Consider the following 25,505-nt stretch of genomic DNA (forward strand, 5'->3'; position numbering starts at 1 on the left):
CGACCTAGTGTCCCAGGGGCTGTCTGGGTGGCTTCCGTGAGGCTGGAGGGAGAGCAGCAGTGAGGGGCGGGGACTGTGGCTGACTCCAGGGCTCGTCCCCCATCTGAAGGGGGCGGTATCTGCCTGGCCCATTTGATTGTTGCTGTGTGGGCTGTGGGCCCAGCATAGTCAGCTCTTCTGGTTCTTCAGCTGGATTTGTAGGCAACATTTTTCCTCTGTCAGGATCCTGTGTGTGCTACCTTTGACACAGGGCCTGGAGGCTGGGCCATCTTGCTCATCACTGTGTCCTTGGTGGTCAGCCCAGTGCCCAGTGTCAAGGAGGCTCTAGAAGAGACTGAAAAGTTGCAGTTTCGTAAACTTTACACCTAAAGTTTGGGTGTAAGACATTCATTCATTCATTCATTCGCTCATCTCTTTGTCTAGTCATCCTTTTGTTTATTCATTGATACACTCCTTCAACAAATATGTATTATGCATTCACTATGTACCAGACACTGTTTCAGGCAGTAGGGGTCCAGCAGGAAGAGAGATGGGCAGTCAGGGGAGGGACCTTTGGAATATTAAATAGATTAGCCAGGAAAGGCCTCCCTGAGAAGGTAACTTTTGAGGAAGGTGATAAGAAAGAGGAAGGGTAAACCATTCAGCTCTCTGAAAGAAAAATGCTTCAGGTAGAAGTGGCAGGATGTGCAAAAGCCCTGAGGTAGGGGTATACCTGGCACATTTAAGGATCAGCAAGGAGGCCAGTATGGCTGGGGCCAAGTGAGTGAGGGGGAAGCCAATAGGAGATAAGGTCAGGGAGGTGATGGCCTTGTCGGCCACTGGGAGGACTGGGGTTCTCACTCGGAGGGTTCTGAGCAGAGAAGGACATAATAATCCTTCATAGGTTATAACAGCATCCTCTGCCCACTGTGTGGAGAAGGGCAGAAGCAGGGAGACCCAGGCAGAGGCTACCACCATAATGTAGGTGGGAGATGGTGGCTGGAGCCATGGAGGGGGTGAGAAGTGGTCGGATTCTAGATATACCACCAAGCAAGAGCCACAGATCAGATGTGGACGTGTGAGACAAAGAGAGAAATCAAGGTTGACACCAAGGTTTTGGCCTGAGCACCCGGGAGGATGGAGTTGCCATTTCCCAAGCTGGGAACACACTGAGAATACGGGGCGCGCCCTCATGGCATTTACAACTTGTGGGCCATCCATCCAAGAATCATATGCAAAAAGTGGAATTGTAAGGTGACTGGTGTCGGAGAGGGTCAGCATGCTGTGAGAGCTCGTAATAGGGGAAGTGTGTCCCCGACAGGGGGAACAGCATGTGTGAGGCCTCCTGGTGGAGTGTTGGGGCTGAGTGCAGGGATCCCCATGAAGGAACTTGGGCTTCATTCTTTGGAAGGTCATCAGAGGGTTTGAGCAGGAGTGTATATGCCTGAGTGCATGTGTGATGCGATCAGAGCGTGTGTCCTGAGAGCATCCCTCTGGCGGGGACAGTGTGGAGGCCTGGGGAGCCCAGCGAGGGGTTGCCCTTATCCTGCTGGGTCTGGATGGAGTGGGGGCTGTGGAAGGGGCCCGGGGCTTGGACAGGTGCGAGCCACGTGGCTGGATGGGTTGGAAAGGGGGTGAGCGCAGAGGCGACATCCCTCGTGCAGTTTAGCTGAGTTTTCAGATTCACTGTCCACAATTTCCTTGGGGACATTGAGTTTCCAGGAATAAGGGCTAGAGATGCTCGGGGCCCCACTCCCTGCTCAGTGACGAGGCTCAGGGAAGGGGAGAGGCGAAAGCCTGAAGCTCTCACTTCTCTCACATTCTGAAAACGCTTCTTTTCTTTTCGAAGGTGAAAAATGTCGCAGCTTCATTGACCTGGCCCCGGCATCGGAGAAGGGTAAGTGTGGCCCCCCCTCAGGTGTGCAAGCCCAATGCCCTTCAGAGACAGTTCCTGCCCAGGTGGCTTCCCTCAGCCCCACGAGGGTTCTTCCAGCGGCATCCCTGGGCGATGGCTCCCCAGAGAGCCATAATCCTGCCAAGCTCCGAGTTTCTTGAGCAGTTGGGAAGGGGAGAGAGGCAGATGGAGGATCATCCTGTCCTCCCCCCGAGTGGGGCGGTCCTGAGAGTCATTACGCTTTCATACTTCCAGTGTGCACCAGGATTTGGGGAGAGGTAGGACGGATGTGCGGAAGTTGGGGTCAGGCTAGACCAGTGTTGGGGGCACTGCATCCCAGCTGCAGGATTTGACCTGGGGGGTGGGGCGGGAAACCAGATTCCCGTGTCTGTCACTCCCTGGTGCACAGGGCCCAAGAGCAGAGATTCTGACCCCCAGTGATGCTCAGATAGGATGGTCAGGGGCTGGCCCCAGCTCGAGTGTGGGGTGAGCACAGCGATTAGGTTTAGCTGTAAGGAATGGTGGTCCAAAATAGCCAGCTTCAGAGGAGAAATATGCACTGCTTTTATAAAAATTTGAAAGCAGCCAGTCCAGGGTGGCTCCACTCCAGAACCTTGCTGCCCCTTTCCATCATCTCTGTGCTTTTGTCTTCATGGTCTAAGACGGCGGCTGGTGCTCCAGCTGTCACACCTGCCTTCCGGGCAGCAGCTTAGAGGGGGCAAAAGAGAAAGGGCAAAGCTTGCGTGTCAACTCCAAGGTTTCTAGAAGTTGCCCACAGCACCTGCTCATGTCTCCTTGGCCAGAACTTGATCCCAGCTGCAAGGGAGGCTGGGAAATGAGGTTGTTGTCCCGGCAACTGTGTGTACTCAGCTAAGTCAGGGGCTTTATTATTATGGGAGAGCAAGAGAGCAGATGCTGGAGGATGTGCTGCCAAAGGAACACAGGGGCTTGGCCGCCTCCCGACCCGCCTACCCCCTGCCGCCAAGGAGGAGGGCAGCCAGGAGAGAGCAGGTGTGCTGGTGTCTTCAGACAGCCTGGAGACTAGGAGAGGGCTCTGGTTCTGGGTGCCAGGGTGGGGAAACTGAGGCAGAAGTCCAGTCCTAGAAACTGTCCCAACAAGGGGGATCTCGGAGGCTCAGGAGAAATGCTGAAGTCCAGGGCTTGGGGCCACTCACGCCCCCTGCTGGTGGGGCCGGGCTCGTGGCTTCCCTGCAGTCAGTGTCTGGAGGGTCAGGGACCAGAGGTCTGGTCTCTGACCCATCTCGGGTGTTGACAGAGGGGGCGTGGGCGAAGGGGCCATGTGTCATGGAGGCTGGTGATGTTCCTGCCTTGCAGACACTGTCCCCTTGGTGAGCTCCGGCCAAGTGGCAGCCCATGAGACAGGGACCCCCAGGCACAGGAAAAGGCCCAGCCACCCCCCGCTGAGCAGGCTTTCAGCAGTGGGGGCTGCCTCCTCAGTTTCCTCCCTGGCTTCCCAGCGACCGTGCCCCATTTGGCTGCTACAGGTGACCACCCCTGAAGTTTTGAGCTGAGCACTGGGGCCTCAGCTTCTAAGCAGAGGTCAAGAAGCGCTAGGAATCCTAGTGCTAATACGTGCCCGCACTGCGTTCCCAGGCATTAACTGAGAAGCCCCCCCCACAACTCAGCCCACTGCCGGATGAGGAATCTGAGCCTTACAGACATGGAGCCACCTAAGTGTCCCTTCTCATGCGGGGCAGAGCCCAGGCTTCAGACCCCTCCGTTGTCCCGCGTCTTACAAGCCCGAAACTGGAGGCAGCCCCTCGCCAGTGCTCAGCGCATAACCCCCAAGACCTTGGAGCCCGGGGGCTGCCTGTGTTCCACCTCTGGCTTCCGGGAAGCACGGCCTGTGTGTGCACACATCAGTGTGTGTGTGTGTCGGGTGGAGGGTGAGCATATGCATGCACGAGCAGCTGCTCCCGCGACTAGGTGCAGGCACACACACCCGTGGCTGAGCATGTACACGCGTGTGCCCCTGTGAGCGTGCATGTGCTTGTGTGCCCGGCTGAGCCTGTACGTGTGTGTGTCGGAGCGTGGGCATGCATGGCTGTGTGTGTGCACATGCGTGAGCGTGTGTGGCGTGTGTACGCATGTGTCCGTGTACAGCAGCATGTGGGATGCTCGTCTTTCTCCTGGAGACATTTGACCTTTATTCCTGCTTCTTTTATGAGGACCGAGGGCCCCAGAGAGATTGTATCTTTGTGTTTTACTGGCCTCGTGATTTTTCTTTCGGGGCTTGGCGGCCACGCCACGGATCTTCTGGCTGTGTATATAAAAATGTTTACAAGGAGGCTGAGTGTGCTGGCTTTGCCGCCAAGTGGCAGGACGGTGTTCGCGTACTCACTGCCTGTCAAGCGCTTCAGCTGTCTCTTGGATCGGCGGGGTTTGTCGCGCAGCCCCCCGACCTGGCCCTCCGCAGAGGCCTGCAGGAATGTGGTGCTCAAGGGTCCATCCCCATGCTCGCCTCTCACCGTGACGGTCTGTCTCACAGACAAGGACCCCTGGTCGCGGAGATGGAGTGTGTGGTTCGAGGCCACACTGGGAGTCTGGGACTGGTGTTTGAGCCCAGGTGTGTTCTCTCCCAAAGCACACTCCTCTCCCGCCTTCTTGTCCCTGCGCCCGCTCCCTCGGTGACTTACCTTCCGGTCTGCCAGACATGGTAATAATCATGGCACTCAAGCTAACCAGCTTCATGTGGTGCTTACTGGGTGCCAGGCACTGTTCTGAGGGCTTTACGCACATTGGCTCATTTTATTTGTTTTTTTTTTGTAAATTTATTTAAAAGATATTATTTATTTATTTGAGAGAGAGTGAAAGTGAGAGAGATCACAGAGGGAGAAGCGGACTAGCCGCTGAGCAGGGAGCCCAATGCGGGGCTTGATCCCAGCACTCTGGGATCATGAACTGAACTGAAGGCAGACCCCTAACCAACTGAACCACCCGGGCGCCCCTACATTGGCTCCTTTTAGTCCTCATTTTACAGGTGAGGAAACTGAGGCGTAGAGAGTTCATTGGCTTGCCTGAGTCATACAGTTAAGACGCTGGGTTTTGAACCTGAGCGGTTGGGCTCTTAAATGCCTGGTTCTTCGGCTGAAAAGCTAGGCCTTCCAAGACTCTGAGAGTGAGTGAGTGAGTGAGTGAGTGAGTGTGTGTGTGTGTGTGTGTGTGTGTGTGGTCGAGGGCCAGTGTGTGTATGTACGAGCGGGTATTGCTGTGAGAGTGTGTGTACAGGTCAGAGTGTGTGCATGTGCATCGATGCATGGGGGTGTGTGTGCATAGGCAGAGATGCGCGGTGCGTGTCCATGTGCAAGTGTGCACGGATCTGTGGGCATGCGCACAGACACATGGATGCGCGCACACACCTGTTTGTGCACGGATGCATGGATGCGTGTGCGCGTGTGTGTGCGTGTGAGCGTGTGTGATGTGTGATTCTTCCCCTTCCTCCTTCACCAAGACCTCTGAGCCGAGTTCAGCGTGTTCTCAGACTAGTGCTCCCCTTCTCTCCTTGACCTCCTTCCACCTGGCTAGCCACAGTCATGCTTTCAAGACCCTTCAAAAACAGTGCCCCTCTTTGCCATTTTCTCCAACACCCTCTTGCCCCTTGCTTCCCGCCCCTGTCCCCTGGAAAAATATTTGTCTGTCATCGGTATTTTTACCATGGCCCGCATTTTTCTTCATTTGTGCCTGAGCATCGTAGTTTTGTGCTTCACATGGGAAATATCTTTTTGTTTTATACTAGCCTAAACCACATCCATTTTTCATTTGGATTCCTGCCACAATCTCTTTACTGCTTACCTCCTTCCATTCTTGCCCCCCGATTCACTTGTGCCAGAATGATCTTTTTAAAGCATAAGTCATCTCATGTGAATCCCTGTTTAAAGCCCCCCCTTGGCTTCTATCTCACTCAGAGAAAAAGCAAACATTCTCACCGCGGCCTATGAAGTCTGTGGGATCTGGCCCCGAACTTCTGGGTCTCATCTCCTGTACTCTCCCGTCCGTCACCACACTCCAGCTCCCCCAGATCCTGACTGTTCTTTGAGTCAGCCAAACGAGTGTGTGCCTCAGGACCTTTGCACTTGTTATTCTCTGCCTCTGGAACACTGTTATTCTCAGCTCTCCGCACAGATGGTCCCTCCTCATCATTCAGGTTTCGGTTCAAATGTCACCGCCCCAGGGAAGCCTTCCTTGAGCATCCTCTTATCGCAGCCCTTCCTCCTGCCAAGTCTCTCTCCACCCCTGCACGCCACTCATTCCTGCCTGCAGTGTATTCAGTGCTCACCTGATGAACAGGCAGGGATTTTGTCCCCTGTGTGAATTCACTGTGTCCCCAGTGCCCAGGAGCAAAGCCTGGTACTGTAGGTGCCCCACAACACCTGTTGAATGGTTGAAAAATGAACATGGATTTTAACAGTATACACTCTTGTTAGAAGAATTACAACGATCCTTAAATGCATCAATGAGAAATGAAAGTCTCTTATGAAAACACTAGATATTCTCTAATAATGGTTTGGTTTATTAGTCCTTGAAGATGATAGGTAGATAGATGGAAAGATAGATAGATAGATACACACATACACATACATATATACTTATATATAAAATCATGAATTGCTTTTCATATCAATACATAAAACCACCCTCATCTTTTGGAACAACTATAAAATATTCCATCACGTAGAGACAATTTACGTAAGCAGTCCTATAGCTGGACACTAAGATTGTCCCCCCACTTCACTTCAGGCCTCCAGTATCAGAATTGAGTGATAGTTACTAGGACACACATCTTTCTCCTTCGCAGGGCTGGGCCCCTCTGAGGATAGCAGTGGTTTCTTATTTACCTCGGCCTCAGGCATCCAGCCCAGCCCTGGAGCAACACCGGCAGAATAGTGGAATAAGACTTGAACAAAGGCTGTGGGAGGCAGAGGAGGGGGCGAATTAAAGATGCCTGAGCAATTTATGAAGATGAAATGTGCAAATGCAGATAAACAGCAGTGTCTCTATGTTGTGAACTTGATACTGAAAATGCAGAGGAAACGCTTCGCATGCTTTCTTGTCTTCCTCTTCCCTTGTCTCTCAAAATCTCAGTCTCTTATTCACTGAGGTAAGATTCTCCCACCAAAGAATTGTGATCAACTGGGTAGTCTTCGAGCCTGGTGGACTGGTCAGCAACATCCACCATAATGCTGGGTAACAAGCCATCCTGGAGCTCAGGGGCATCCAGCATTTATTTTTCGCTCACGTGTTTGTGGGCTGACTTGGTTGTAGGTCGTCTTGGTTCCAGGATGTAGTCTGGACTCAGTCACGTCTCTTCCATGCGTGTTCATTCTGGGGGCCAGGTAGAAGGGATAGAAACGCAAGGTGGCAGGGCACCTGGGTGGCTCAGTTGGTTAAGTATCTGACTTCGGCTGGGGTCATGATCTTGGGGTCCTGGATTCAAGCCCCGCATTGGGCTCCCTGCTCAGCAGGGAGTCTGCTTCTCCCCGTCCCTCTGCCCCTTCTCCTGCTCATGCTCTCTCTCTCTCTTTCAAATAAATAGATAAAATCTTTAAAAAAAAAGAAATGCTAGGTGGCTAACTGCACAAGCGCATTTTAGACCTTTGCTTGCATTGCGTCTTCTAACCTCCCATTGGCTAAAGCAAGTCACATGGCTGTGTCCAACATCAACGAGGCAAGAAATACACTGACCACAGGCTTCAAGGATGGTTGGCAGCTGGTTGTGCTGGAATTGGCTCAGCTGGATTCCCAGGTGCATGTGTGTGTGTGTGTGTGTGTGTGTGTGTGTGTGTGTGTGTGTGAGCCTCACTGCTTTGCTGCCCAAGTTCTCCCCTGGTCATTGTCTTCCCAAAGTGACCTATTTATTTCTCCACGAGGGACCTAAATGTTTGGGTGGGTTCCCTTGCTGAACACCAGCTGAGCTGCGTCTGCGTGCCAGTCATTCTCACACATGCCTTTCACTTTGACAAACGTTTCCTGTGTACCTACTACATGGCAGGCTCAGGGCTAGGCATTTGGGGTGCAAACATGAATGAGGAAGAAGTCTCTGTCCTACAGGTGTGGGAGAGAGCTAAGGAAATGCTTAGCAGGCGTGGTGGCAGGGCTCCGGCAGAGGGAGAAAGAATCCACCCCTGCACTGGGAGAGGCAGGAGGGACATGATTCTGCCACCTGAGATCCCTGCAGAGAGTCCATGAAGATGTCTGGGTTTTCCTCCCTTTACATTATTAACAGGATGCCCCAGGAAGGATTGGTCCCAAGGCACCTGTCAAGGTGTGATGTGGGGAATGTCCCCAGTTCCTAACCCCCAGTTTGGAGCTTTCCCTCATGGGGTCCATGGGGCTCTCATTGTGAATGAATGAAAAATGAATGAGCGAATGAATGAATGAGCTAATTGAGTCTCCTGTGATTTACAGCCATCATCAAGCCGCACTGATAACCTGTCTCCTCTTCCTCAGTACCCGTCAGCACACACAGTGGAATATGATTCAGCAAGGGGGGTGAACAATCTACAGCTGCTCACAGCAGCACGGATTTGGGCAAAAGAAGCCAGATTCAAGAGAATACAGATTATACGATTCCATTTACATAAACCTGGAAAACAGGCAAAATGAGGCTGCACTGTGAGAAGTCAGGACAGTGGTCACCCACGAAGACCAAAGGGGGACGGACGTGCAGAGGGCGCAGGCAGCCGGTGATGTTCCGATTCTTGGTTTGGGTGCTAGTTACTCGGATGTGTTCAGTTTATGAAAATTCATCAAGCTGTATACTTGTGATAGATGCACTTTTTCTGTCTGTATGTGATACTTCGAGAAAAAGTAAAACAAATTTCCCACGATGAATTCTTAATGATCCTTCTAAAATGAAACTCCAACTGTATCAGGATTCTGCTTGAACCCCTTCCCTGGCTCCCAAACTTAAATATGCCAGGATATTTTAACATGGTGATCACGGCCCTTTGTGATCTGTCTGGAGCTAGTCTGCCTTTTTTATTCCACTTCCTACCATCCCTGACATGGACCCTGGGCTCTAGCCCTGCCTTCCCACTCGAATACACTTCCCCCAAGCTCCCCGTCATCTTTCATGCCTCTGTGCCTTTGCATATGCTGTTTCCTCTGCCCACCTGCTTTTACCACCTCTTGTGTGCCTTGGAAAACTTCTATTTATCCTTTAAAACCCAGCTTAGACATGACCTCTTTTTTGTAATTTTAATTATAATTTTATTTTGAGATAGAGTGCACAAGAGAGAGCAAGGAGGGAGGAGCAGAGGGAGAGGGAGAGAGAGAATCTTAAGTACGCTGCATGCCCAATGCGGGGCTCGATCTCACGACCCTGAGATCACGACCTGGGCTGAAATCAAGATACTCAACCAACCGAGCCACCCGACCTCTTCTGAAAAGCCACCCCGAACCCAGAGATATCCATGGTGACTGGTTGTATCAGGACCCATCACTCTGCATCGAGATCATCTTCTCCATCACACTGGACACTCCCCGAGGACAGACACTGGGTCTTGTCCTTCCAGTGGCTCCCGTGCCCCAGCCAGTTGGGGTTGGCACCCAGCAAGAATTTAGTAAAGGTTTGTTGATGGATAGAAGGAAGGAAGGAAGGAAAGAAAGAAAGGAGGGAGGAAGGAAGGAAGGAAGGAGCAGGGGCCACATTATAGACCCTGGGTGGCCCATTTGGGTTTGGAAACCTGGAGTCTGAGTCTGGGAGGCTGTGGTCTCCTCTGACCCCCCTGGTCTGAGCTGCATTAGTCACCCCTGCTCCCCGCTCCTGTTTCCCAGCTGGGATTTCTGGCAGTCACCAGCTGGCAGCTTTTTGTGAAACAATCTCCAAAGCTTGTAGGTTTCATTTGTTTAATATTTCAGGGATGTGTAACAATGTGGTGGCTCTGCGGCCACAATCCTGAGTCTTGCCTGAGTCATTTCTCACTTCGGTTTCTATAATAGGCTCTTGTTGGTTCCCTCAACCTCTCTGTTCTGCGCCTGAAATCGATTTACAATTCTGCTGCTCACTTAATTTATTTAGTGCATTTTATTGATTTATGTCCTAGACCTGAAACATGCATAGATCAGAACAGGCCGGGCAGGGGAAGGGAGAGGACAACCAGCTTTCCCAGCTGCCAGGGAGATCTGACATTGGAGCTCCACAAAGGTCAGCCTGTCGGTCGCAGCCCCAGCATGCAGGGTGGCCGGCGCGTCCTGTGCCTGTGTGTGAGTCCTGGGCCATCTTTTCACTCTGCCTAGGGAACTCTCGGTCAACCCTCGTGAGTCGGCCCAAAGGTCCTGCCTCTGCAGAGTCCTCCCTTGGCCCCAGACTGCTTCAGTTACTTCTGTCCCATGTTTCCAAGCTACCGGGAACATACCTGCGGCCCGGGGCCCAGCACAGCGGAAGGTCTGATTCTTTCATCCCGTGAGCCGGAGACTTCAGGACACAAAGAGGCAGGAGACCAGCCCCAGTGGTTGATCTGTCCATTGTTCCCTCCCACCTGCCACTCCCAGACAACATCGAGATAATTCTTGCGGCCCTTTGGCCGAGGGTGGGACTCATCAATCATCTGAATGGCCCTGGTCCCTTTGTGGAGGCAGCAGGGCTCTGGAATCCTATAGAAAGAGAACATTTCCTGGCCATTCTCAATAAACTCTCAACACAGGTCCCCTCACTCGGTGTCATTTAATTCCTGGAAGCAGGGCGGACTGCAGCCTTGCTTTCGGGGATGGGCCGTGGTGACTTTGTCCACCTTGACTCAGGCCAGTGGGTGGCCTTCCTCGGTGTCAGGCTGTGTGCCAGGAGCCGGGACACTGAGGGCAGTCACCCCCGGCTCCTGCTCTTGAGGAGTCTTCTAGTAGGGAACAGATGAGGAGGACGGTCGCATCTGTGGACCTGGGGCCCAGATGGGTGGCCAGAGGGCTGCGGAAGGGGCTGATGAGAGTCTAGGCAGGCGGTGCAGAGGGGTGCCATGCGGGGAGGGTCCTGAAGGACGAATGTCATTCCTTCTAGTGCATAAGGGGCCCAGGGGCTGTCATTCCGGGTAGGATGAATGGCATGTGCGAAAGAGTCCACGTGGCAGATGCACAATAGTCATTTACTGAATGACTGAAGAGTAGAAGGAAGGTAGAGCCCAGAGAGGTTAAGTGCCTTGCTCAAGGTCACACAGCAAGTTTATGTGAGAGGCTCACTCTCCAGGCTTCTGAGGTCTTTCAGCAGCACCCCGTCCTTTCTCCTCCCACCCATCCCCTCCCACAACCCTGCAGCATCATTTTCTCCAGCAATGCACAGGTGCCTGTCACCTCCCTCATTCTGAACTGCTAGTTCTGTCACTTTCTGTTCTGAAATTCTGGATTTCTCTAATTATGTGCTCTTATTAAAGGTGTTTAGATCCCGAAGCCTGGTGGAGGACTGCTCCTGGCGATCACAACATCTAGTAATTGCTTTAGTTGCTCTAATTCCAATTATTCAAGATTATCTTTCCAGGTAATTAGATGTCTGGGTAGTCTCGCCTGCTCACTCTCTGAGAGAGTGTCATATTAACCCCAAACGGTGACCAGCTTTCATGTTTCATAATTGGAAACAGTTTCTCCATGGTGAGAAGACTCACTTAAGTGTAAACAGTGGTAATTTAAATTTCTAAATGACTCTGTGGTCTTCTCATACTTTGGTGTGAGAAATTAGCTCGGACACTTCAATCCAGCCCTTTGCCTGTCTGAGCAGGGGTTTCAGCAGTGGGGGGGGTGGTGGATAAGGCTTGATGAGCTGCACGGGGCCTGTGGAATTTGAAGGATGCTGGCTCCTTTCCATAATCCAGAAAAGTCCCATGGGCTGGTTCTTCCTGGACCTGTCCCCAGAATGGAATTTACAACGAGGCCCTTTTGTTTGGCCCAGGTCTTGCTTTCACAAAGAGCTTAAACTTGAGACACATGATGATTCCTTCAAATGAAGTTAGACGTACAGCTACAAATTGGGTTCACCACTTTCAGTTGTGCAGGTTACTCACTGTGCAACTCCAGGGGTCATGACTCATACTGCGATCTATGTGAATGGCATAAGGTTGGGCAGTGCACATCTTGTACTACTGTATGTGGGGCCCAGGGATACATAGACAGGGTTAAAAGAAGACAACATTCAGCATACCATCTATACCTGCATCTCATTGCTGCACCACACTGCCTGGAATAAGCTGGGAATTTGTGACCCTGTTTTGTTGTGTTTCCTTGTCTTAATCAATATAATTTCACTGGTATAATTTAGGAACAGTGAATTGTACAAGTTTTAAATGTACAATTCACTGAGTTTCAGGAAAAACATACCATGCATGTAACCCAGACTCCTGTCAAGATATAGAACCATGGCCAGCATCATGGGTACGTGACCTATACAATCACATAAGGTCCCATGCACAGAAGGGACTCACATTTGCTCTAGTGTCACTATCTTGAAATTCTTAACAATTTTTTTTAAGTAGGCTCCACACCCAGAATGGAGCCCAACATGGGGCCTGAACCCACAACTCTGAGATCAAGACCCAAGCTGAGATCAAGAGTTGGATGCTTAATCGACTGAGCCACCCAGGAGCCCCAATCCCTTTTTTTTTTTAACAAGGGGTCCTGCATTTTCATTTTGCACTACTTTCCCCAGTTTGGGCTGTGTACTGCCCCCCACCTCATATAATCACTTACTGTTTCTCTTTACATCGATTCATTTAGAAAGTCTAATTTTTTAAGCCTCATCCTGAGTAATGCTATCTATCAACTCATGGTTTTAGTGTGCCGCTTTATTCTTTCCAAGATGCTTTAGAATAAATAATACCTCCCATTTTATTTTCCATTTTGCCAACATGCCAGACCCAGCAGGTCCCCCAACAACTTGCTGAGGTTTGTGCTGCCGGCACACCAAGTCATGAGTGGGGAAGCTGAGGCCCAGAGAGATTAAGTCATCTTCCACAAGACCACATGGGTTGTGGGCCATGGGGTCCTTGTGCTTCACGTTCCACTCACTGCCTCAGAATGAGCTACTATAATAGAAAAGAATCATAAAGCGAGTCACGACTGGGAAGGACTGAGGTCTAGTGAGAGGGAAGGACAAGTTACATGTTGGCCAGACAGGGCTGGGGAAGAAGAAAGGGCCGCCATGCCACGTAGGATGTCACCTGTGATTCTGCAGGGGCTCACACTGCATGCACCTTCCTCTGCTTCCCTCTTGTTACATCTCCAGTTCCAGAAAAGGAGTCCAGCCCTCACGTACACACCGTCCGGGTTGGAAGGGCACAGAGAGCTGATCTCACCTGCTCCATTTTGCAGATGAGGAAACTGAGACCCCAAGAAAAAACTCTCCATGGCTGCCGTGGACTGAATATAGTGAGCATGCCCACTGCGTTCTCTAAGAAATGGGGTCCCCACTCTGGGGCAGCTTCCCCCAGGCCAGCCCTGGCAATGCAGTGAGCACGCATGGAGCACCTGCTGCATACCAGTCCCTTCCAGGCGTGTCAACCATTTGATCCTTTCAACAGCCCGCAGAGTAGGTATTATTAATATCACCCCACTTTTGGGACAGGGAGCTGAGGCTCCGACAGCTTAAGAAACCTGCTTTTGGTTCCAGCCAGTGGCAGAGCTGGGATTTAAATGCAGAGTTTCTGAGCGCAGTGTTAATGTAGCGCACGGGCTCTGGATTCAGATCCTGACTCGGCCTTACTGGCTGTGGACGGCAGGCATGCTGCTCATCCTCTTTGTGGCTCACCTTCTTCATCTCTAAAATGGGGATAATAGCATCTGCTTTGTGGGATTCTTCTGAGAATGGAGAATGGAATAATCCATGTGAGGGGTTGATGCAGGGTCTGGCTCAGTCAAAGCCAGCTTGAGCATTCCGTTGTATTCTCTGCATCTCCTGGAATTGGCCTAGCCCGCAAGAAAGCTCACTTGGAAAGTAACTCAGTTTGCATTGATTTCTACTTGACTAACTTATTGAATAATGCACAGAATTCCAGTCACTGCTAGATACTTCCACACCCCTTGTTTCACTTAATTCTTTCGACGGCCCTTTGGAGTAGGTGCTATGATTTCTGGAAATCAGAAACAGAGAAGATGAGCAACTTGCCTGAGGTCACACAGCAAAGTGATGCATCCATCAGTCCCACATCTCACAGGTCTTTCCACTCTGTCTGGTGCTTCCTGACTCCTCTTCTGCTCCCCAGGCCCAGAAAGTTCCTTGTTTGGCTTTGCCGTGGCTTCTGAGCCAGCCAGCCAGCCCCATTGGCTCACAGCTGTCAGGGACTGCGGGGAACAGAGGGAGGTAGCAGCTGAGGGGACCCACGGCTGCTCCTGTTCCCAGCACCCTCTGCTCCTCATGCATCCCATCTGTTGGCTTCTGTGGCCTCTCATTTGCAACCATCTGCCGGCCTCCCTAGAGGCTCTGCGAAGGCCTGGGATGTAACACAGAACCCCCCAAATATGCCACCCTTTGCCTGCGTGAGGCCAGGGCATCCCACAGCGATGCTCTGGCCCTTGCTTGTCCACAGACTCTGTGGCCTCTTAGGCTTCTGATGTTCAGCACATGTTTTGCCAGAGGCAGAGAAACGTGGGGGGCAGTGATGGGGTGCTCCTGCAGGCAAGAGGGAACACAGGTGGCTTTCCAAAGCTGGTGTCTGGCTGGTCTCATCGCTCATGCCCCTTGTCTGGCCCATCTCTGGTGGCGAGGCCAGAGGCTGTTGATTTTATTCATTAGTTCAAACATTTTGGGTTTTTTTGTTTGTTTGTTTTGTTTTTTGGTAACAGCTTTATTGAAATATAATTACTTACCGTGCAATTTGCCTCCTTAAAATGTACAGGTCAGTGGTCTTTAGTATATTCAGGCTTGTGCGACCATGGCCGCTATCAATTTTAGAACATTTCCTTCACCATGAAGAGAAACCCTGTTTCCTTAACCTTCACCCCTCAATCCTCCGGACCCCACAGAGCTCGACAACCAGCGATCTGCCTTCTGTCCCTGTAGATTTGCCAGTTCTGGACACATATGAGTGGAATCATATAATAGGCAGACTTTTGGGGTCTGGCTTCTCACACTGAGCATCGTGTTTTCAAGGTTCATCCACATCGTGGCATGTGTAGTACTTCGTTTCTCTTTACTGCCAAATAATATTTCATTGTATGGAGATACTACATTTTGTTTCTCTTTTATTTATTTATTGAAGCTTTTTAATATTGAGAAATGTAGTAACAATTAAAATAGATAAAATACAAATATATAGCTTAGTCTATTGTAAAGCAAAAACTTTATTACCACTGGGGTCGAGAAAGAGATCACCGCTGCCCGCCCCCCCGTGCCCCCCTGCCGTGTCCCTTCCTGAGCACTGACAACTCCCGATCCCAGAGGAAAGTAATCACTGCCAGGCAGGGGTTGGCAAAGCATGGCCCACTGCCTGTTGTTGTAAATAAAGTTTTATTGAAAACACAGCCACGCCTATTCTTTATGTAGGTGTAGCTTTTGTGCTGCAATGGCAGAATTAAACGGTTGTGAGAGAGACCATATGGCCTCTGGTTCATAGACAGCTGTGTTCTCACATGATGGAAGGGGCCAGGGAGCTTGCTGGGGGATTATAAGGCCATTAATCCCATTCATGAGGGCTCCGCCTTCATGACCTATTCACCTCCCAAATGCCCAACCTCCAAATACCAACACACCTGGAGTTAGGATGCCAACATATACATCTGAGGAGACAAACATTCAATCTATAGCAATCACAGCTGTCGTCAGTGCATCTTCATTGCTATGTAATATTCCATTCTAGGACTCTCCCTTCTTCTGTGTGTTCATTCTACTCTTAATGGATATGTGGGTCACTTTCCGTTTTTATTATGAACACTGTTGTTAGTTCTTCAAGTGTGGGCCCCAGACGGGCCACGTCAGTGCCTAGGAGGTTGTTAGAAATGTAAATCCTCGGCCCCTACCACAGAACTCCTGAACAAGAAACTCTGGTTCCGGGGCCAGCAATCTCTGTGTGACAAGCCCTCCGACGAGCCACCTCCGTGTGAGAATCACCGCTCTGGCGTCAACCTCCATTTGGGATTGTTCCGGCAACTCTGCAGTTTTACTAAGCAAAGCCATCCCAATTTCCGAAGTCGGGGTACCAGTTTACACGCTCACTAGTGGGGAATGAGAATCCCCATCACTCTATCCTTGACAATACTTAGCTTTATTAGATATTAACATATTTCCCACCTGATGGATGAGAAGTGGTATCTCACTGTGCACTTCACTGCACTTCTCTGATTACTGATGGGGTTGAGTCTCTTCTCATGTTTGTGGCTATGTGGATTTTCTCTTGCAGTGCCTGTTTGCGTCTCCTGCTTGTGTTTCTATTAGATTGTCTTTTTCTTCTTGATTTATAGACATTTTGACATTTTTTTAAAAGATATTTTAATCTTTGGTTGCTTACAGGTATTTCAAATTCATTTCCTCACTCTGTGGCTTACCTTTTCACAGATGTCTTTTGGTGCACAGAAGTTCTTACTTTTTTTTTAATGTGGTAAAATATACATAACCTAAAAATTTACCATTTTAACCATTTTTGTAAGCATATAGTTCCGTGGCATAAGTACATTCACATTGTTGTGCCTCCGTCACCACCGCCCACCTCCGAGAGCTTTCCCATCTTCCCAAACTGAAACTCTGCACCCATTAAACACTAACTCCCCACTCCCTCATCCCCCTAGCCCCTGGAAACCACCATTCTGATTTCTGTCTTTAAGAATTTGGCTACTCCAGGTACCTCCCATAAGTGGGATCATGCCATATTTGTTCGCTTATGTTTGTCTTATTTCACTTATTTCACACTTGGCACAGTGTCTTTGAAGTTCATTCATGTTGCAGCAGGGTGTCGGAAACAAAATGTCTTAGTGCGGTCTGGTATATATACACCACATTTTGTTTACCCACTTGTGGATGGACATTTGGGTTGCTTCTTCCCCTTGGCTATGGTGAAAAATGCTGCTGTGAACATGGGTATACAGATACCGATTCAAGCCCCTGCTCTCTGCTCTGCTGGTTGGATACCCAGGAGTGGAATTGCTGGGTCACAGGATGACTGGATGTTTACTTGTTTGTAGACCCACCACACTGTCCATAGCAACTGCACCATTTTACATTTACGATGCACGAGGGCTCCAATTTCTCTGCATCTTCACCAAGATTTGTTATTTTCTGTTTTGATAATCGCCATCCTCATGCATGGGACAGGGTGTCTCGCTGTGGTTTTTGATTGGCATGTCCCTAAGGACTGGTGACATGGAGCATCTTTTCATGTGCTTTTTGGCCATTCATATATCTTCCTTGGAGCAATGTCTATTCAAGTCCTTTGCCCATTTTGGAATTGAGTTGTTTGTTTTTCTGTTGTTGAAGTTCCTTATATATTCTGGATATCATTCTTTATCAGATCTATAATATACAGGTGTTTTCTCCCATTTCATGGGTTGCCTTTTCATTCTGTTGATGGTGTCCAAAAGACTTTAATTTTGAGGAAATCCAATTTTTTTTTCTTTTGTTGTCTGTGCTTTTGGTGTCATAGCTAAGGGATCATTGCCAAATCCGATGTCATGAAGTTTTCCCTGTGTTTCCTTTTAAGAGCATGAGCTCAACCAGAACTTCTTCATCCATCCACCCACCTACCTATATACTTCTCCGTCCATCCATCACCCACCCAACCATCTAACTATCCACCCATCCATCCACCTATCCATCCATCCATATATCCATCCATTCATCCACCAATTCATCTATGTACCTATCCATCCACCTATCCATTCATCATCCACCCATCCATCCATCCATGTATCCATCATCTATCAATTCATCTATGTACCTATCCATCAATCTGCCTATCCATTCATCATCCATCCATCCATCCATCCATCCATTTATCCATCATCCATCCATCCATGTATCCATTGTCCATCAATTCATCTATGTATCCATGATCCATCCATCCATCCATCCATCCATCCATCCATCCATCCATCCAGTAAGCGCTTGTTGATCTCCTACCATGTGTCAGATACTGGGGATATATATGTCATTCTGTGCAGGTCCTACTGGGTCCTGCTTGACCTCAAAGCTTCAGTAGCTCTGCTGAATCTCCAGCTGCACTCACACCACGTTTGGCCTCATGAAAAACACTCCAAGGCTGTTCCAGGCCCCTTTGTCTTGAAACCTTTTGTATTCTTTTTCTCCTGCACTGTGCTGGGATAACTCAAGTCTTGTTATTGTCCTTGTCTCTCCTTGGGAGATTGGATGGTTCTTTCTGCTTTAAGATTTCCTAAAGTCTGTTATTCTCTCCTTTATAGGATGATGATAATGATGATGATGAGTGTGTGTGAGTGTGTGTGTGTGTGTGTGTGTGTGTGTGTCTGTGTGTGTGTTGGGGGAGGATGCAGGGGCCTACTTTAGTGATCACTCCAGCATCTTTACATTCTTTGCTTTCCCTTGTATAGTAAGCCTAGCTGCCATAACCCAGAAACCCCCAAAATTCAATGACTTTCCATGATAAAAGTTGATTTTCTGCTCACATGGAGTCCAGTGTGAGTGTTCTGATGGCAGGCACCCTTCCACATGCTCATCCAGAGATCTGGGCTCCTTCCTTTGCAGGACTTTGGAGTGGTCTCCATTCAGCCAGTGGTTGGGGAAGAGAGTAGAGCAAGATGTGGGAGGTCCCTAAGGGCCAGGCTTCAAAGCAGCTCACTTCATCCCACCCACATACCTTTGGCCAGAGCTCAGTCTCATAGCTGCATTCAACTACAGTGGATATAGGGAAATGTAGTCTAGCTATGTGCTCATGAGGAAGAAGAAATGGGCCTTGGTGACACATAAAAGTCTCTGTCATGCCCTCTGACTTCCTTTCCTCTGTCCCCCAGGCCAGGGGAGCTTTATTAAGCATAGGATGTGGAGGAGAGGGGAGGTAGCCCAGACTTTCCTCTCTTCTTCTAAATATATCATTTACAGTACAAACTGTGGCTTTTGAACTTAAAAGTCCAGACTTTTGTAGCTCAATAGCCTTGTTCTTGTGGCCTGAGAGCTGGCCTTGCATTCCACAGTACCACCTGCAGCAATGAATACAGGTGGCAAAGGACACGGGTTCAGGAAGGCTGTGGGAAACCTCAGCTAATGTCTCAAAATATTATCCTGCTCCAGTTAACTCGAGAATCTGGCTGGGTGTCTGCTACCTTTTAGTTTGCAGATTTCTTGCTCTTTTTGAAATTGGAATGCCATTCCTGCTTTCAGATACTTGATTCCTCACTGGTTCCTCAAGCTTCCCCACCGGACATCAACAAAGGGCCTGCCGGTCCCCCAAAGAGGGTCCTAGCGGGGTTCCACCTTGCTAGTGCTCACTGTGCCCTTTTCAGTTGAAATGAGCCTCTTCCTTGCCAGAGAAGTCAGGAACAAAGCAGAATCTGGAGAGTTCTTCTCACTTGCTGTCATGATTTGACATGGTACCTTGGGCTCCGAGCAGCCCATTCATCCTTGCCTTGTTATTCTTGTTCTGAACAGGACCGCAGAGCCCTTTGTGGTTCTTGCCAGCAGTTTTTGCAGCGGACTCTTGCCCAGCCCGACAGGGACCTCCTTCTCCACTAGGGCGACTGCCCCCCTCCCTGCCAAGGTTCTAGCAGTGTGTAGAGGCATGCTTGCCTCCGGAAGTCTTTGCTCAGCGTAGCATTTTGGAGTCTTGGGGAGTCAGTGGTCATCCTGTGTGCCCCTCGCTCTCTCAGGAGACCATCTCCCTTGTCAGTCATTTGGGCAATCATTTACTTCTAGATCATTCTCCTAGTGAGACATACCGGGGCAATGACTCAGAGAACACTTCCTAAATCCTTGACACCACGTTGGATTAGGGACTGGTGGGGGTTCTTCCGAGAAGAAGAAAGATTGGCTGCAAGGGCCAAAAGCCCGCTCAGACTAACGAAACGAGCGAGGGGTTTGGAGAGGACCACCCCACGGGGCCCAGATGAGAAGTATTAGAAGACCGAACTCTAGAGCGCAAGAAGGGCGCTGGCCAGGGTATGGCCCCTATTTCTCAGCACAGCTGCTTCTCTCTTTTCTTGTGGCGACCCCTACGTGAAGACCACAGCCTCCCAGAAGTCTGCCAACCTTCCCGCACTTAGAACTAAGTCTTTGGGTCCCACTTCTGGAAACTCAAGGAGAGAGAATCTGATTGGTCCAATTTGGAGCAGGGAACAACTCAGGTCCAATGGGCTCAAGCAGGGGGCGGGAACACACAGCAGGGGGGCGGGGCACGTTGGTCAGTTTCATCAGGAGGGGGTGTGGTCAGGGAAGCAATGATTGGCAGGGCTTCTGTGGCTGGGGGATGAGGAGTAAACCATGATTTGGCTTAGTAGAAAGAGGATGACTTTGAGCCAGAGGAACCCAAGTTCTGAGTTCAAACTCCAACTCTGATTTGCGAGCCAGGTATCCTTACTCATTCTGAGCCTCAGTTCCCTTATTTGTAAAGTGATCAGAATCAACTCCCAGTAAGGGTTCTGTGAATATCAGCACCTCCTCTTCCCTTACCTGGGTTGCTATTGGAATGGGCATATAAATTTTTTATTTATTTTTAAAGATTTTATTTTTTTATTTGAGAGAGAGAGAGAGCATGCACGTGCATGAGCAGGGGGGAAGGGCAGAGGGAGAGGGAGAAGCAGACTCCCCGCTGAACAGGGAGCCTGATGTGGGGCTCAGTCCCAGGACCCCGGGATCATGACCTGAGCCGAAGGCAGATGCTTAACTGGCTGAGCCACCCAGGTGCCCCTGGAATGGGCATGTAAAATTTTTAGTGTCCTGGGCAGGCTGGGTGAAGGTCAGGTGGGGTTCCTGATGGGGTGGGGTTGATTCCCTGTGTCCTCAGTTTGAGGGGTTTGAGGTGATAGTGTAATTGCCCTGTGGGTCCCAGAGCTGGACGTGACCCTGCTTGGGGTAAGGATCAGTATCACTGAATGGTAATATCTCGGTGCATCTTCTGGGCTGCTGAGTGGTCAAGGTAGGGAAAGGCATTTCAAGTACTAGAACAGCACATGCATATTCCAGAATGGGTGTCTGGGGCCTGTTCTATCCACAGCAGCTAATGGCTCTCTTTGGACACTGAGGGGCAGAGAGGAGTGAGGAGCCAGGCTGGAGGGGTCAGAAGGGCTAGGTTGCAAAAGCCTCAAATGTCATGTCAAGAAACTTGGTCTATATTGGGGAGGCCACCAGGAGGATGATCTGATCTGATGACTGTGATTCACAGCTGTGTCCAGGCAGAGGGGAAGCATCGGTGAGCATCAGTGGTCACTGGAACTCAGGGAGCTCGTGGAGGGCCTGCGAGGCATGTCCCCTTCATATCTGTTGTGTCTGGGGTGTGGCTGAGACCCTGGTGCTGAGTAAGTGCTCGGTCGAGATGTTGACAACATACATGTTTCACAGACTCCGGGTGGAAGGAGCCTGAAGTCAGAACCCATTTTATAGACTTAATTTGTCATCAGAAATAAAAACCCGAGTGGAGCCCCGGTGCTGACTCCAAAGCCTACCTTCCCCCATCAGGGTGTGGGAAGCTGGGGACGTGGGGGCCAGGCTGCCTTCAGAGGGCTGGAAAGGCAGGGCCATTCCCAGCAGCCATTCCAGCTGTGCCTCCCAGGTCGGGCAGGTTTTTTTTTTTTACTTTTTTTATTGTTATGTTAATGGGCAAGGGGTTTGATAACTGGAATGTGTGGGGTCTCTTCCTGAGCCCTATTTCTACCAATGCTTTGTATAATGGGCTCCTTCTCCGCCCTAGGTCCCACCTCCACATCATTCTTGGAGAAGCCTTCTCCTACCGCCCTGGCTAAAATAGACCCCCCCCCACCCTGGCCACCTAGATCTACACAGATCCACAGATCCCTGGAATGACCTTGTTATCTGTGTGTACCTGTTGTTTGTCTTGTTTATACAAGACATTGAGTTCCATGAGGGCACTGCCTGGCCTGCCTCATTCGGTGCTCGCCCAGTGGGTGCTCAGCAAACATCTGAGCTACTGTGTGGAGCCTCTGCTCCGAGCCAGGCCCTGTGCCTAGACCATCTCATTTAATTCTCCCAATGGTCCAGTGGAATAGGGGCTATTTTTGCCCCCATTATACACAGGGGAAAACCGAGGCTCAGAGAAGCTGAGTACCTTACTCACACGCACACAGCCTCGAAGCGATGGAGTTGGGATTCGACCCAGGGCTGGTTGGTGCCTGCGCTATTTGCTTTGGGTTTCCTCTGCTTCTGGTTCTCTTCTGCATCCTGGTTTCTTTGGAAGCGAAATTCATAGCTCATGTTTTTAAGTGCTCCTTCCCTTCCCTTCATGCACCTCAGTGGCTTTTGTCCTGGGAGGTTTATGTAGAATCAAGAGCGGGAGGGTAGCAGGAGAGGGGAGGCCCTGACACATGGCCCCGCAGCCGATTGCCTCCTGGGCTGCAGTGTGCCTTCCCCTCTGCTGTCTCATTATTTCCCGTGGAGTTTTCATCAATGTCTCTTTAGGACTCAAGTTGACAAATAAACTGGCTGAGCTGGTGAGAAGGATTTAATTTAGCTCGCTCTGGGCCCTTCATTCTCTTGTACCCATGCCAGCAGAGGGAGCAGGGCGGGCTGGGGTCAGCATCAGGGCTTGGCCTCCTGCAGATCTGGGCTTGAGTGCAGGGACCTCAGACCTGTTTCTGAGCCTGGGGTAAAGGTGACAGAGACCCAGGCATTTGAAGTTTGCATTCTGACAAGATGATGTGAAGCTTCCTTCCAGGAGAGGGTTCTGGTCTCTGAGAGTTCATGGAAGGCTTTGGATTTTTGACCTTTTGTCTTTGGTTCAGTGAGGATTTATTGAACACCAGCTGCGGACCTCCCCAGGACCATTGTAGGTCTCTGTCCCCACGGACTTGGCTTTTGGTGAGGCAGGAACTCAGGGGAAGAGAGTGAGCTGGCCTTACTCTCAGTTCAAGGTGGTGATCAGCCGTTGTCTGTGCACGTGGGCAGGTGATTGATCAATTTCTCTTTATCCCCCCTCTTCCATACTGGCACCCAGCAATTCTGCTGAATGCATTCATGTTTGTATGTGTTCTCACTCATGTGTCGCTTTTGCATATTTTAAACTTATATCAATACCACGTTTATTAGTCAGCTATTTCTGCAATAAGGCTGTATAAGAAATCATGCCAGAACTCAGTGGCTTTCAAAAACAAGGACTGTTCTTCTTTCTTGTGAGTCTGTGGGTTGGGTGGGCTTACTGCTATGGGCTGGGCTTGGCTCTAGATGGAGGGTTGGGTTCAGGTCCACCCCGTGCATCTCCTATCTTTCTGGAGCCAGCATTTCCTTGGAGAAGATTCTCATGTCCATGGCGGAAATACAGGAGATGAGAGAGAAATCTGTGATGGCGCCTAAGCCTTGCCTGGGTAATCTCCAGAGTCACGTCTGCCCATATTCCAGTGACAAAGCAAGTCACACGGCCAGGCCCCAAGTTAGGGAGGTGGGGAAGTGTCTTCCGCCCCAGGAGTCTGGGGTATGACTGTTTGCTGGGCAGGAATTCAGTTGATCGCAGGATGTGTTGTAGATCTCTGTTTCTTGAGTTCCCATGAAGCACCACGAGCTTAAGATGCATCCATGTGGCTGTGTGCGCACCAGATCAAACCCCTGCCCGATGCTCTGAGCTGAGCGTCCCCTCCCTGTGCTGCCTACTGTCCCAGCAATGGACACTGAGCTTGTTTTCTGCTCCCTGTCCTTCTGAGGACCTGTGTGAGAGTATGCTTGGGGCATACGCCCAGGAGCAGGACTATGGAGCCGTAGGGTGGGATATACTTATGTGCAAATTTAACACCAGCACGTGCTCGAGGATCCCATACACCTGCAGCCGGATCAACACTAGGCCTTATCCAGCTTTCTGAAGTTTGCCTCTCTGATGAGTGGAAAGCATATAGGGAGGTCTTACGGCCTTCATTTGCATTTCTCTGCTTAGTAGCGCATCTTAGTGTTCTTCCTGTGTTCCTCAGGCTTGGATTTCTGCTTCTGGAAACTGCTTCTTGTCCTTTGCATTGTGTGCTTTCTACCAGGAGAAAGGCCAGTGGGCTGGGAAGGGGGCTGGGCTGGGGGCAGCAGGGTGGAGACCACCCGTCTGGACACGCTGGGCTGAGGTCAGAGCCGGGCATCCGTGTGGCTGAGTCCTCGGGGGGCACAGGCGGGACATGGCGCTGGGAAGAGGTCCAGGCTCATCTGCTTTGTCCCAGCATTAATTAATTAGCCTTCAGTACTGTAGCTCTGAATGGGACACTTGTTGTCCTCTGATTGGCTCCGTGAAGAACCCAAATGAAGAAGTGCATGTCAGATTATTTGCTGTATTACGAGTGACCTGGGAGATGCCTAAAAGGTTCCCCAAGCCCTACTTTCTCCAATTGTTATGGAAATTGAGAAAAAGCAATTCTGAACCACACTAGTCGAGGACCTACTATGTGCTAAGGGGCTCCGACGTGTTGAATTCTCAGGGATAATGATATCATCTCGGGGATGAGAATAGGACCTACCTCACTGGGGGGCTTGTGAGAATTGAATCTATTCACTCTGTCAAAAAACATTGACTGAATACTATTATGTGCTGGATGTGGGTTACGCCTTGGGATAGGGCCCTGAATAAAAGGAAAACAATTCTACCTTCTTGGAGCTCATATTCCAAGGGTGGGGGGAGTGAGAAAAGAAATGAATATGTAGCACATAGAGTATGTTAGGTGGTGTTAAGAGCTAATGAAGAGGCGGGGCAGGGTGGTTGAAGTGGTAACCAGTGGAGGAAGCTTCCCCCGGCTGGCAGGTGGCACTTGAATGAAGATCCAAAGGAGATAAGGGTCTTTTCTGGGGTATAATCTGGGCTGTAGGAGACCCATTAGAACAGGAAGGGAGGAGAGGGTGGTGGAGGAGAGAAGAAAGCTGGAACCCTCTGCCTACTCACTCCTCATTCTCTCATTCTGTGCTGGGTCACCTCACCAAGCTCATCATGGAGCAGACGTACCTATCACAACTGCAACAGTCGAGACTTTTTAAAAACCACACACCACAGAAACACAACTCAGACAGGCTGAAAGGAAAAAGAGAGTGTATGGGTCCAAGTAACTGGAAAACCACCTTCAGGCATGGATGGATCCAGGATTCAAACTACATTGCTGGAATTGATTTCTTTTCAACTATTGGCTTTCATCTGTTAGACGGCTTCATTCTTGGGCTGATTCTTACCAGAAGGTGGCAACATGACTGCTTAAGGGTCCATATGCAGCAATCCCAGAGGGAAGAGAGCTTTTTCCACTCAGCAGCACCCACAAAATCCTCAGGCTGATTCTCATGGGGAGGGTTTAGGCTACTTGTCCTTTCTGAATCAATCACAGTCATTAGGGAGAGGCAAAACTCTGATTGACCAGGCCTGGCTCATGTGACCATCCCTGGGGCCAGGAGTGAGATCTTCCAAACCACAGGACTGAGTGGGGAGGGGGGGGGGGGAAGGGTGGTTCTCTAAGGAAAACCGGGCAGCTGTTACCAGAAGGGAGGATGGGCTGTGTCATTCTACCCCACACACCAAGGTTTCCATCAGCCAACACCTGCAAGGAACCATTTCTCCTCTAA

At 50.2% G+C, this 25,505-nt stretch overlaps 1 protein-coding gene across 4 annotated transcripts in view; it reads left to right on the forward strand.

Annotated features, from left to right (window-relative positions):
- Positions 1 to 25,505, forward strand: part of GSG1L (GSG1 like) — a 201,910-nt gene that overhangs the window by 67,920 nt on the left and 108,485 nt on the right. For 3 of the 4 annotated variants that reach the window (XM_025854098.2, XM_025854096.2, XM_025854097.2), the window contains exon 2: positions 1,829 to 1,876. The exons of the other annotated variant lie outside the window; for it this stretch is intronic. In XM_025854098.2, the coding sequence (XP_025709883.2) occupies positions 1,829 to 1,876 (48 nt within the window). The remainder of the gene's footprint in view (positions 1 to 1,828; positions 1,877 to 25,505) is intronic. 4 annotated transcript variants of the gene reach the window in all.

This window comes from Callorhinus ursinus, unplaced genomic scaffold (genome assembly GCF_003265705.2).
Source record: "Callorhinus ursinus isolate GAN/ISIS: 27379988/994484 unplaced genomic scaffold, GSC_fseal_2.0 scaffold87, whole genome shotgun sequence".
Taxonomy (NCBI): Eukaryota; Metazoa; Chordata; class Mammalia; order Carnivora; family Otariidae; genus Callorhinus; species Callorhinus ursinus.